At 47.2% G+C, this 13,902-nt stretch overlaps 1 protein-coding gene across 5 annotated transcripts in view; it reads left to right on the forward strand.

Moving 5' to 3' along the window:
* PRUNE2 (prune homolog 2 with BCH domain) overlaps positions 1-13,902 on the forward strand; it is a 260,162-nt gene that overhangs the window by 174,124 nt on the left and 72,136 nt on the right. For all 5 annotated transcript variants that reach the window (XM_035029016.1, XM_035029019.1, XM_035029018.1 and 2 more), the window contains exons 8-9: positions 1,188-7,722; positions 8,095-8,863. In XM_035029016.1, the coding sequence (XP_034884907.1) occupies positions 1,188-7,722; positions 8,095-8,863 (7,304 nt within the window). The remainder of the gene's footprint in view (positions 1-1,187; positions 7,723-8,094; positions 8,864-13,902) is intronic.

Consider the following 13,902-nt stretch of genomic DNA (forward strand, 5'->3'; position numbering starts at 1 on the left):
AAAGCAGCTTTAAAAATTGGTTAATCTTAAACAGACAAAAGTAGAAGAGCAGGTGAAGGGATTAGAATACCTCTCCTCTTCCCCATGCTCCCCTCCCCAATCACCTGGGAGACAGTTCCTCTGAATCTTGAGCAACACAAGGTCAACACTACCCTAGAGGAAACCGTCTGTGTCCATGTGACCTTAGGTGATTAAGGGCCAGCTTCTGCAGAATTCGCAGCATGGCTCCATCATGTGTCACCTGCATGGCGTTGGTCAAGGTATCTGACCTTGCTGTGTCTCGGTGTCATCACTCGCAGAACGGGGATAAAGAATCCCTACCTTGTACAGAATTATTATGAGGATTAAAGGAGATACCGCACATAAAACCCTTAGAACGGTGCCTGGCATACGGAAACAATATATGTTAATTATGATTATTACTATTAATGTGAGCTCGGAGTTATTTTCAGTGTTGCTGCTCCACGAATCCTGTGGGGCCATTTTGAAAGCCCGGTAGGCAAAATATCCCTGACGCTTCCTAAAAATCATAGAGCTGCGGCCCGGTTCTGGCCTCACACCAGTTGTCACACATTCTCTTGACCTCCGAGGGCAGCTTTGTCTATTCTGAGCTCCATGTTGATGCTTCCCGGGGGGCAGCAAGAGACAGTGGGGGCTCGCGTGCTGTTGGAAAGCTCCATCCCTGGTAGCTTTCTCTTTCCTATTTTCTCCTTTGCCTTATGAGGCTTTCGGAGGTAAAGGCAGGTCCTGGGTGCCTCCTCCCGCCCCGTTTCGCCTCATGCCCACACTCATCCCCGCCCCCCCGCCCGCCAGTTCTCAGCAACCAGCATTATCTCTGCTTTTTGCAAACTTGAGTTTCACTCCTGTTGGAAGATGATATTATATTACGCCAAGGAAAGGATTAAAACGCTTTAAATCTCTTCACCTGTAACTTTCAGGAGCAAACAACATTGAGCTGCTGGATTTTGAGTTAAAAGAAAAGCCAGTTCGATGGGATTGTAGAAAGAGGTGGTGGTATGTTAAGTGGGACTTTCCGTGTCTTACATTACTCGGTGTTCCGTTGTTTGAGATCTTCTTTGTAGACTGATGCACACAAATTAATTTCATATTAAGGCAAATTAAGAAAGCCAAACTGCAAAGAGCAGAGTGCCTCAGTGCTCACATGAACCCTTGTGCCTCCCTGACAGATTTGCTGTGAACTGGAAGAATGCCAGAACCCTTGCCTAGAGCTGGAGCCCTTTGAATGTGGCTGCGATGAGATTCTGGTGTACCAGCAGGAGAACCCTTTGGTGACCTGTGATCAGGTGGTTCTTCTTGTCAAGGAAGTCATCAACAGAAGGTGTCCAGAGATGGCCTCCAACAGCCGAACGTCCTCAACAGAAGCCGTGGCAGGCAGCGCCCCACTGTCCCAGGGATCTTCCGGGATTATGGAGTTGTATGGTTCTGACATAGAGCCACAACCCAGCTCCGTGAATTTCATAGAAAATCCTCCAGATCTGAACGATTCTAACCAGGCTCAGGTGGACGGGAACGTAGACCTCGTCAGCCCAGACAGTGGCTTGGCCACCATTAGGAGCAGCCGTTCGTCCAAGGAGAGCTCGGTTTTCCTCAGTGATGACAGCCCAGTGGGAGAAGGTGCGGGGCCTCACCACAGCCTCCTCCCAGGGTTTGACTCCTATAGTCCCATCCCTGAAGGAGCAATAACAGAGGAGCTTGCCCAGTCCAGAGAACACAGTGAATCCTTTGATCTCTTCAACTTTGACCAAGCGCCCATGGCTTCTGGGCAATCCCAACCATCTTCCCATTCTGCAGACTACTCTCCCGCAGACGACTTCTTCCCCAATAGTGATTCATCGGAAGGGCAACCCCCCACAGGGCCTAAAGAAATCAGTGGGATAGGGATGGACATGTCTAATTATTCATCCAGTTCGCTTTTGTCAGGGGCTGGCAAAGATAACCTTATGGAATTTGATGAGGAGTTTGGTCAGAGACAAGAAAGTCCCCAGGATCACTCTGAAAGAAATTTGAGCCTGACAGGTTTTGTGCGAGATAAATCTCCTTCACCAGAAAGGCTAAAAAATATTGGAAAGAGGGTCCCATCAACACCTATGAATAGCTTTGTAGAAAGCTCGCCATCTACCGAAGAACCAGTTCTACTCTATCCGGAAAATGTGACCCAAAAAGCAACAGACACAGGTCACATCGGGCCACCACAGACCCGTGCGAGGTGCAGCAGCTGGTGGGGGGGGTTGGAAATCGACTCTAAAAATATTGCAGATGCATGGAGTTCCAGTGAGCAGGAGTCTGTCTTCCAGAGCCCCGAGTCGTGGAAAGATCATAAGCCAAGCCCAGCGGACAGGAGAGCCTCAGATTCTATATTTCAACCAAAGAGTCTCGAATTCCCAAAGTCAAGTCCCTGGGAGTCTGAATTCGGTCGGCCTGGGCTTGGCAGCAATGATATTCAAGACCAGAATGAGGACCCTTTGCAGTTTCAGAATGTGCCCCCGGAGAAATCGAATTTGCCAAACGCTTCTCCCCAGGGAACAAATCACCTGATAGAAGACTTTGCCGCCTTGTGGCGTTCTGATCGCTCTCCCACAGCGATGCCGGAGCCGTGGGGAAATCCCCCAGAAGATGGTGACCCAGCTGCTGTGGTGTCATTCCCAGCCTGGAGTGCCTTTGGTAAAGAAGATGGTGCCAAAGCTCTGGCAAATACCTGGAATCTGCACCCAACCAGTGGCGAGACACCTTCTGTGAGGGACCCAAGCGAGTGGGCCATGGCAAAAAGTGGGTTTTCTTTTCCTTCAGAAGACAATTCACCCAGCGAGGCAAATAGTGAAGAAATCTGGGGCAAGAAGAACCACGCCCCCAGGGATGATATCCTTATATCTGGGAATCCCAGCTCTGATCTGGATCACGCGTGGAATAGTTCTAAGCCAACCCAGGAAAATCAGAATGGTTTAGTGGATCCAAAAGTTAGGGGGAAGGTGTATGAAAAGGTCGATTCCTGGAACCTTTTTGAGGAGGGTATCAAGAAAGGAGGGTCAGATGTCCTGGCACCTTGGGAAGATTCCTTCTTATATAAATGTTCCAATTACAGTGCATCCAACATGGGGGAAGATTCAGTGCCTTCCCCCTTAGATACCAACTACTCCACGTCTGACTCTTACACTTCGCCAACATTTGCTGGAGATGAAAAAGAAACAGAAAACAAACCATTTGCTCAAGAGGGAGGCTTGGAGTCAAAAGATGCTAACTCTGCCACGGGGGAGACTGAAACGCCTCCTGGGTCCCCAGAGCAGCCACCCAGGAATCGAATTAGCTCACGTCCCGGGAACCTAGAAATGTGGGGTTCCCCTGATGCAGATAATAGTTCTCAAATAAATGTCACTCCTAGCCCAGATAAAGATTTCCTCGAGACGGAGTCCCCCGATGATAAGAACATCTCCCTGGAAGATGACGTCGGAGAAAGCAGCCTGTCCAGTTATGACGACCCCAGCATGATGCGGCTGTACAATGAAACCAACCGTCAGCTCACGCTTCTACACAGCAGCACCAACTCCCACCAGGAGGTCCCCGACAGCCTTGACTTGTGGAACAGGGTGATTCTGGAGGACACGCAGTCCACTGCGACCATCTCCGATATGGATAACGATTTGGACTGGGATGACTGCAGTGCTGGTGTGGTGATCTCCAGCGAAGGTCGGGCGCAAGGATACATGGCTGAAGGTCCCGAACCTGAGACCCGATTTTCCGTGAGACATCTGGAACCATGGGGTGTGGAGTATCAGGAAGCAAATCAGGTAGACTGGGAACTCCCTGCCTCTCCGGAGCAGAGCAAGGACCCTCCTACCAATGAATATCACAGCCTGAATGAAGGAAGTGGGCAGCTAATCGCGAATAATATTTGGGATTCCGTCATGAGAGATAATGACATGTCTTCATTAATGTTACCAAGCCCATCCTACGTTACAGATTCTGAACAACACAAATCACCTCCTGAAACTCCCAACTCATCAGAAAAAAGTAAGGATGGTTCTATCCCAGAGGTGCTAGAAGCTTCTGGAGCCAACGAGTCAGGAGCACTTGATCCCGAGAAGCAGAACACGGGCAGAGGAACCCTGCCAAGTGATGCAGCATCCTGGGCAACCACCCTTGAGAATCCAGGGCATTTTGCACACTCAGATCCATGGGAAGGTCCTAGCTATGGACAAAGCAAAGGTGAGGAGGAAGCCCATGGAGCTGTTGCAAGGGAGCGCCTCAGTGAGGAGGAGATGCTAGACAGAGCCTCGGGGATTTCTGGAAAAGGGCCAAGTGGTGGGGAACGCTCCTCCCCAGTGGCATCTCAACATCAAGAAATCTGCAATGAATCGGGCCAAGTCAGCTCTCTTTCACTCACTTCTAGTCCTCAGACTGAGGAACCTCAGGAGGTTTTAGAGCATGAGAGGGGGTCCTACAATCCAGATCCCTGTGATGGGCACACAGAGGTGTCCACAAATGACCCGCAGGCCCAAGAGACCTGCGAAAAGCACCTCATGTATCACAGAAATTCAGGTGAAACCACTGAAATTTCAGGTGGGCTGAATTTAACAAAAACTGTATCTTTACCTGAAACGGATCTTGAGAAAACTGAAAAATGTAACGTTCTGGAGCCAGAGAGAGTGAACCAAGAGCCACCCCATGAATGTCCCCAAAGCCTTGACATTTGGGATGCCTCTGTAGACAGTGACGTGCAGGTCAATTTACCAAATTCTGAGATAACTAAGAATCTTGAAGTCGAGAGTACTGAAGACAACCTTCCAGGAGCTATTCCATCAGGAAACTATCGCAGAGATAGTATTTCTAGTGAGTATACACATTCCAGTGCATCGAGTCCTGGCCTAAACGATTCTTCAGCTGCATTGCCTTCCTGGGACCAGAGACCCAATACAGGGCACCAGGAGCAGCATCAAGATGATTGGAGCCAACAGAATCACCAAGAATCTGCACTAATTACTCCTGACAGCCAAGTAGAAGTAATTGCTGAAATGAAGGACCTGGAGAAAACCAGAATGGACAGGTTGGAAAAGAGCTTAGATCACAAGGTTCCTAAATTTTTAGAGATTTGGAGTGACTCCATAGATGGCGATTCCTTTTCCTCTTTATCCAGCCCTGACACAGGCAAATATTCAGAATATTCCGATGCCTATCAAGAAGGAAATCTAGTGGTTAGCCAGCAGGAGAAAAACGACCATGACATTTCTAAAACTGTGCAGCCAGAGGATGCCAGGTTCTCTGCAACAAGCTCAGGTTCCAACGACGACAGCATAGACGATGAAGAGTCAGTGGAGAGAGAGGTCCCTCTGGGCACTTGCCAAGCTGCTCAGAGTGAACCTTGGGACGCACTGAATGAACCTAGTAAGTTCTTGGCCACAGCTGATCCCAATGATGAATTTTCTGCCTATGGAGGCGGTTCAGAACCAACAGAGAATAAGTCAACCGCGTTCGGTGACAATCAACAAAACAGTCCCGATCACTGGACTCTCTCGCCACTAAAGGAGACTGAACTACAGATCACAGCAGTGGATAAGGAGATGAGATCTCCGGAAACAGCGAATACAGGAGATACCCCATGGCAAATCTCCCCCCAAAGTGAATCGAAGAATGAGAATTATTCTAAATTGGAAATGCTTGGCTTCTCAGCCGAGAGCACTGAGTGGTGGAATGCCTCTCTACAAGGAGGACGACCAATTGAGCGTGCATTTGAAAGGGAATTACCTAGCTCAAGTACTGTGTTAGAGATGAGTTCTTCAGTGTACCAAAACGTGAGTCCTCGGGGAGCGCCCGTTCAGGGTGATACCAAACCCATGGAAACGCAATGTACCAATCCTTTCACCGAGGAACATCAGTCCCCCTTCCTGGATAGCAATGAGAACTCCCATGAGCAACTTTGGAACATTCAACCAAGGCAGCCAGACCCCGAAGCTGATCAGCTTAGCCAGCTGGTAATATTGGACCAAATTAAAGAAAAGGATTCCAGAGAGCAAAGCTTCATGTCTTCTGCTGGTCAAGAACTGACTTCAGAAACACCTACCCCAAAGCAGCAGTGTCAGAACACAATGCTGTCCGTCTGGGATCAGCCAGACCCAACATATACTCACACAGATGAAAATGGATGTGTGATATCTAACGTCTCGAAGGTTGAGTGCCAAGAAACAAATTGGTGGGAAGAAGGAAAATCATATCCCGGTGAAATAACGAATTCAACCATTGCCTCAGATTTCCCTGCTGTCAGTTCTCCCACCCAGTTGGTAAAGAAGTCAAGCTCTGAACGGGATGTCTCTCCCCCTAGTGAGGGCCCCCAAGGCACATTTGTTCCAGATATTTTACATGGCAACTTCCAAGAGGGTGGGCAACTGGCCTCAGCTTCGCCTGACTTGTGGATGGATGCTAAGCAGCCCTTCAGTTTGAAAGCAGATGGTGAGAATCCAGATATACTGACTCACTGTGACCATGACAGCAATTCTCAGGCTTCCAATAGCCCTGATATATGTCATGATTATGAAGTAAAGCAAGAGACTGAGCTGCACATCAAGGCTGGAGTGGGACCTGAAGCGGAAGCTGGTGAGTTATATCTCACTGAGCCGAAGATGGATGAAGAACCCAATCCAGAGCCTGGGCGGGAATTTGTCCCATACGATTCAGAACTATCTTCTGAAGATGTGATTCCACTGCCTCCCATCAGTGATCAAGCAAACGCAAGGGGCTCATCTCAGCCTGCCTCTCACAAAGGTTCCCCTGAACCTTCTGAAATCAATGGTGGAAATAACACAGGTTTCAAAGCATCCGAGAACGGAGTTTCCCCAGATACAGCACCAATTCTGCAGCTTGTGGACAGAACAATCCCAATGACTGAAAACATGGGAACCGGTATTTTTGTAACTCTCCAAGAGCCAACTATGGACAGCAACAGCTCGCTGATGTCAGAGGGCTTTCCCCTGGAAAGTCAGACAGATGTAGGAGCCTTGCTGGACCACGAGCAGCCTTTTGCTAGTGAGAATTCTGCCCCTGGTCATGACGCCTTGCTAGCCTCCGACACTTGTCTGGATGTAAGCGAAGCTGCTTTTGACCACAGTTTCAGTGATGCCTCAGGTCTTAACACATCCACGGGAACGATAGATGACATGAGTAAATTGACATTATCAGAGGGCAATCCCGAAACACCAGTTGATGGGGATACAGGGAAGCAAGACATCTGTTCATCCGAAGCCTCGTGGGGTGATTTTGAATATGATGTCATGGGCCAAAATATCGATGAAGATTTGATGAAAGAGCCTGAACATTTTCTCTATGGTGGTGACCCTCCCTTGGAAGAAGATGCTCTGAAGCGATCTCTGGCACCTTACACACCCCCCTTTGACTTGTCCTATCTCACAGAACCTACTCCTGGTGTCAAAACAACGGAGGAGGCTGGGTCTCCAGAGGATGAGTCTCTGGGGAGCAAAGCAGCCGAGATACTGCTTTCTGCCCTTCCTGATCAAAGGAGCAAGGAAAAGCACGAAAGAACCCAAAATAGCCAGCCCGGACAGCTGGTTGTGCTGCATATTCATGAAGATTCTGAGTCGGTCTCTTTGCCAGAGGGAGCCGACTCCAACCTTGAGCTGTCTCCATCAAACATTGACTGGGAAGTAGAAACAGATAACTCAGATTCACCAGCAGATGGAGACGTAGGACCACCAAATGGTAAGAAACAACCGGGTTCTCCACCCCTCCCACCCCCACCCCACCCCACCCCCATCCCAGAAACTGCTGCTTTCATGCAATTAACATATTTGTAAACCGAGCTCTTCCTACCGTTGTGGGTAAAAAAGAGGAACTAACTGCATTTGCAATGCATGCTTCACCAAGTCCTGCATTACAGCCGTAAATATCTGCTGCTTGTTAATACCGCTCTTTGAGGGTGCCTGAGAAAATACAACAGCTCCACCAAAAAAAAAATAAATAAAAATTCTTAAATTATCTCTCCTTAGATGGATCATTTGCAAAGATCACAAATCACATAACGTGTTAATTCAGCCTTGTTCGCCCCTTCTCGCCTTCATCTTCCACTTCTAGGTACCACCGAGGGAATATCAGAATTGGAAGAAGAAAAAGTAATTCCTATCAAAGAGCCTGAGCAGCTAACACCAGAATACAGGGAAGTAGTGTACACGGAGAAGAATGAAGATCATCATGCACTACACATGGATTACATACTTGTAAACCATGAAGAAAATTCACCCCCAACTCCGGGGCCCAGTGAAGCCAGAGAATACATGTGTGAATTAGGAGAGTTTCACACAGGTTCTGAAGGAACAGGGCTGCCAGGAACTCAGCTAGCAGGCTTCCCAGATTCCTGTCAGCCTGCCTCCTTAAATGAAAGAGAAGATTCTCATCCTGTAGAGAGAATGTCTCCCAAAGGTGATAAGAGATCATCTCTTGAGAGCCCTGGGCAAGACCAGAGCTGGATGGTCTTGGGCCATGGTGAGGTCGGTCATCAGTCACTGGAAGCTAGGAAATCGGGGCCTGGATGGTCTGGCAAGGTGGTAGAGCTGACCTCCGCTTGTGGCTTGGGCCAAGGTCCCCAAATGCAGGTTCTAGGAGGAATGAAGTCTGTGGAATCTTTAGCACTAGAAGAGGCCCCAGGTCTGGGCAGCCAACCCCGGAAGAGCAAGAGCCAAGGCAGGGCTGGCCCAGATGCAGTTCTGCGACAGGCTGTCGCCCATGACAATGAATGGGAAATGCTGCCACCCCAACCTTCTCAGAAAAACAGGATCCTTGAAACGGAAATGGAGGAGGAGACAGAGTTTCTGGAGCCTAGAACAAGGAAACCGAGGCCAAACGGGTAAGCGCAAAAGCTAGATTTATTTATTTATTTATTTTTCCTGAAAAATATTGTGTTAGAATCTGGGGAAAAGGTGAGGGATTGTGGAATATGAAGAATAACTAGATGATGATGGGAGCTTTGCTTCTATGTATGGCCAAGCGTACCATCCGTAAAAGCAGCTGCTAGATAACCATAAAGATAATGACGATTTGTGTGTATTTTCAGCCAAAAAAACAAAACCAAAAACCCTTCGGTTTCCATCCAGAGTCTGTACTTACCCTTCCGATACTTACATGTACTCAACCTACTCAATCCCTATATTACTCTTAAACAGGCAGCTGGAACCAGAGAAGGGAGGGCACTTACATTTTTTCATAGAGCGCCAAACAGTTTGCTCACATCATCTCATTTAATACTTACAACCACCCTGAGGTGGTAGGCATTATTACCTTTACTTTCCACATGCTGGTGGGGTGCCTTGAATTAAGTAACCAGAGTGAACACTCTGGAATTCGAAGGTTTTCACCTCCAGAGTCCATGCTTTTCCAGCAGACACACAGCCTATCTCACGCAAAGGGCAAATCTGGTTTTATGTCCTACCTCACTTACGATAAGGGCTAACTGAGCCTCAAAATCTTCACGTGAAACATTCACTCCCCAACTGGCTGAAAAATTGGCAAACAACCATCAAACTAGGGATTCATTCATTCATTCCCCACATGGTGTCTGAGATTCTGCTCTGTATGGAGTTTCTGGGTAGCCAGTGGATATATGGCAGAATGTCATGGAACAGGATGTCATCTCTGCCCTCGAGCTTCCCAGGCCCTGTTGATACCATGAAGGGTTGTTCGTTTCTCTTCATATGTCCTGATGGAGCCCTCTTGCTCCCAGGGACAAAAAGGCAAATTGTGACAAGAAGAAGATTATGTTTCCTCTTTAAAATGTCGTGGAAAAAAAGATCTCTTTTTCCTACTCATTTCAGGAGTATAAAAGACTGTGCATACCACATACTCACTATGAGTCAAAGACTCTGGATTCCAGCCTGGCTCTGCCCTTACTGGCCATGTATTTGGGGATTAACCCTAGGCTTACATTTCTTCCTCCATAAAATTGGTGACTTGGGCTGGAGGACCTCAGGCCTTCCTCAAGCTCCCATTTGTGCGAGCTTCACTTGGGTACAAACGGAATGTGTCCGTGAGAGCTTTGGTCTTCGCAAATTGCATTTCTCCAGGAAAGGAATAAGAAAACAAGAAGGAACAGCAGGAATATATCAAGGGTTAGTAAAGTGCCATAAAGAGTTAAAAGCTCAGATTCAAGGTCAGCTTCCTAAATCCAGACCTTTTCAGTTGGCCTAATCTGTCTTTCGTCCTGTCAAGCTATTTCCTTCCAGAGAGACCCCAGATCCGTTATCAGAAAGAGAGTAGCAGATGGATCCCAGCAGTCCCTCTGACATTGTTATAGATTGAGCTCAGAACTCAGGCAGCCTCGAGTTGGCTGAGCCATTGTTTGGCTTCTTGTCTGCATTTTTGCACATGCCCCTGCAATTCGACAGATGAGACTGTTCAATTGTATCACTAGCCCCCTTTCTTTCTGGAACATTTCTTTCTCATATTTTTCTGCTCAGCCCCTGCAGTAATGAAAATTTTCTCACAATTAGGGGAGGGGGCATATTTTCCCGCCGGCATTTGTATTACCTTTTGCATAAATAATTTGCTCTTGACTGTATTTGAAAGGGTCCCTCTGTGCTAGATTTTGAGAGGGTACGGAGTTATGGGAAACAGTGATTCTCTAAGCGGGGTCCTAAAACCAGCAGCCTCGGGGCACCTGGCTGACTCAGTCGGTAGAACATGGGACTCTTGATCTGGGGGTTGGGAGTAGAGGATTACTTAAAAAAAAATTTTTTTTTTTTTTTTTTTTTTTTAAATAAAACCAGCAGCCTCAGAATCACCTGGGTGCTTGGGCGCCTGGGTGGCTCAGTTGGTTAAGCGACTGCCTTCGGCTCAGGTCATGATCCTGGAGTCCCGAGATCGAGTCCCGCATCAGGCTCCCTGCTCGGCGGGGAGTCTGCTTCTCCCTCTGACCCTCCTCTCTCTCGTGCTCTCTGTCTCTCATTCTCTCTCTCGCAAATAAATAAAATCTTAAAAAAAAAAAAAATTAAAATATCTCCAAAAAAAAAAAAAAAAAGAATCACCTGGGTGCTTGCTAGAAATGCAAATTACTGACCCTACTCCTTACTCTTCCTGAATCAAGAAATCGAGATGGGGTCCAGCCATCTGTGCTTTAACATGGGTAATTCTGGTGCATGCTTAAGTTTGAGAACCACTGGTCTAAAACTTCCTCACAGCCCTCTAGTTTAAGAAGGGAGTCAAACACAGGTAAAGAGGTAGATAATAGTGTAACATGTAAATTAAAGTAATTAATGACCGACATATGTAGAAATATGAATAGCTACCTATCATGAGCATTTGCCACGGACGGGGTACTAAGCCCTATGTATGCACTACACTACCTCATATTACCCTGGCAGGGATTACACAAGGAAGGACACTGATGTTTAGAAAGGTTGAGGGGCGCCTGGGTGGCTCAGTCAGTTAAGTGTCTGCCTTCGGCTCAGGTCATGATCCCAGGGTCCTGGGATCGAGCCCCGCATCGGGCTCCCTGCTCAGCAGGGAGTCTGCTTCTCCCTCTCCCTCTCCCCTTGCTTGTTCTCTCTCTCTCTCACTCTCTCTCTCAAATAAATAAATAAAATCTTAAAAAAATAAAATAAAAACGGTTGAATCACTTGGTATGGTTTCCAGTTAGAAGGTGAAGAAGCTGGGATTTGATTTTAAGTTTTTCCATGTCCAGAGTGTGTGTTCATGCTAGTGAATTAAGAGGGGAGACATCTGCATAAGGCACCTTTACAGAGGAGGAGCCGGGGTGGCTTAGTACCCACCCGCATCAGGAGGCAGAGTGCCCAGGACCCCCAGGAGTTTAAAGGGCCCACGTGAAACTTTGAATTTCTTTTAACATCTAAAGAAAAAAAATGATTATGCTCCTGTGTGGATTATATTTTTTCCCTACCAATGCAGAGGTAAAAGACAGTTTTGGATTTTTTTTTTAATGAAGGAAAGAGCCCGGGAAAGTAACAGTGCCTAAGGCCCACCAAAGGCATAATGTGGCCCTGAGAGGTATAATTCGAGATGGGCATTAAGGGAAGGTCATAATTTGGAAAGGCAAAGAAGAGGGTAAGAGGTCAGCCAAGCTGTCTAGGAAGGAGAGATGAAGGAAACCATGGACACAGGAAGATAATCACAGAAGCAATATAAGATAGTCCTATTTTTCTGACTAAAAAGCTGGAAACATCTTCTGACACAGAGTTTGGTCATAGGGCAGAACCAAGACTGTCCTGAAGTTTGGGCTTCTAAAAGAGAAGTAGGCTGATAGTATATGCAATATGACATACCGGCTACAAATTGGCTTCGAACCCTCCCCTCCCCCTGCCGCACCCCCTCACTCAAGTTCCCACACTGGTTTGAGAACTGCAAGCCATATTGTCAAAATGCAAGGAGGCCTCAGAAGGTGGTTTTTCTCCTTGTACTTCACCGACTTCCTCTTGTTAACAGAACTCGTTATGAGTATGGGGAGAGAAACTCTCTCCCTTGAGATTAGCAGCGCTGGGTCCTGGTTCCTAGGATCCATCTTCCCTCTTCCCAGAGGCTTTGCCAACCTTGGTCATCCTCCAGCTATAGACCCGCCAGCTCAGGATCACACCCCAACTCCCAAGACAGTGATGGATATGCCCAATCTTTCCGATGGGGTCACAGAGAACATCGGCACAATAATCTGCACCACACACAATGTTCTTAAAATAGGGAAGAACTAGTTAATAGGTTTCTTTTAAAAAAGACATGGTTGCAAGAATGTCCTGCGAAAAAAGGGTCCTTTGGTTATGTACTAGTCAGGGTTCTCCAGAGAAACAGAACTAATAGGAGCAATAGGAGCTATCCATCTATCTTTGATTGAGAGAGAGAGAGAGAGAAATTATTTTAAGGAATTGGAATTGGCTCACCCAGGTTTAGGGGCTGGCAAGTCTGAAATCTATAGGACAGGCCAGCCGGCTAGAAACTCAAGCAAGAGTTGTTGCGGTCTTGAGTCTGAATTCTGCAGGATAGTGGGCTGGAAACAGGCAGAGTCTCTGTGTTGCAGACTTGAGGAGAGTTCCTTCTTTTTTGAGAAACTTCAGACCCTGCTCCTAAGGCCTTCAACTGACTAGACAAGGCCCACCCACATTCTGGAGGATAATCTGCCTTACTCAAAGTCTGCTGATTTCAGTGTTAATCACATCTAAAAAAAATACCATCCCAGCAACATCTAGACTGGTGTTCAACCAAATAACTGGGCGCCATAGCCTAGCCAAGTTGACAAATAATATTAATAATCATAGGTTATATTCAAAAGCCTGAACTAACTACTTGCTAAGTGAACATGAAACCATTAACATTTGTAAACTCACTACCATCTAAATTATATAAAAGTGGGTTGATCAATATACAAATATATTGGCTTTCTCTGGGTGTGGGGTAAGGAAATAGCTGTGAGGGATGATAAATGGCAATAATTTCCAAGAGGAGGAAGTAGACTGACTACTTATCTGGTCTCTTGTAGATACACGCAGGGGTGGGGGCAGGGCAGTGGGAGGCAGAGTGGAGGAGGACGAGGGGGAGCTCTGGCACATGGGCTTTTGAAACAGTATTTAGAAATAACCTGATCCAGGGGCGCCTGGGGGGCTCAGTTGGTTAAGCGTCTGCTTTCGGCTCAGGTCATGATCTCAGGGTCCTGGGATCGAGCCCTTCATCGGGCTCTCTGCTCAGCAGGGAGTCTGCTTCTCCCTCTCACTCTTCCTCTGTGCTTGCTTGCTCTCTCTCTCTCTCAAATAAATAAATAAAATCTTTAAAAAAAAGAAGAAATAACCTGATCCTTATATTTGTGGAGCTATAGCTCCTAGCCCTGTGAGGTGAGTTATTTGGTACTCCCTAAAATAAAAATGGCCTTCAAACGCAATAGAGTCATACTGC

The sequence above is a fragment of the Mirounga leonina genome, unplaced genomic scaffold (genome assembly GCF_011800145.1).
Source record: "Mirounga leonina isolate KUSES-001 unplaced genomic scaffold, KU_Mleo_1.0 Mir_224, whole genome shotgun sequence".
In the NCBI taxonomy this organism is placed as follows: Eukaryota; Metazoa; Chordata; class Mammalia; order Carnivora; family Phocidae; genus Mirounga; species Mirounga leonina.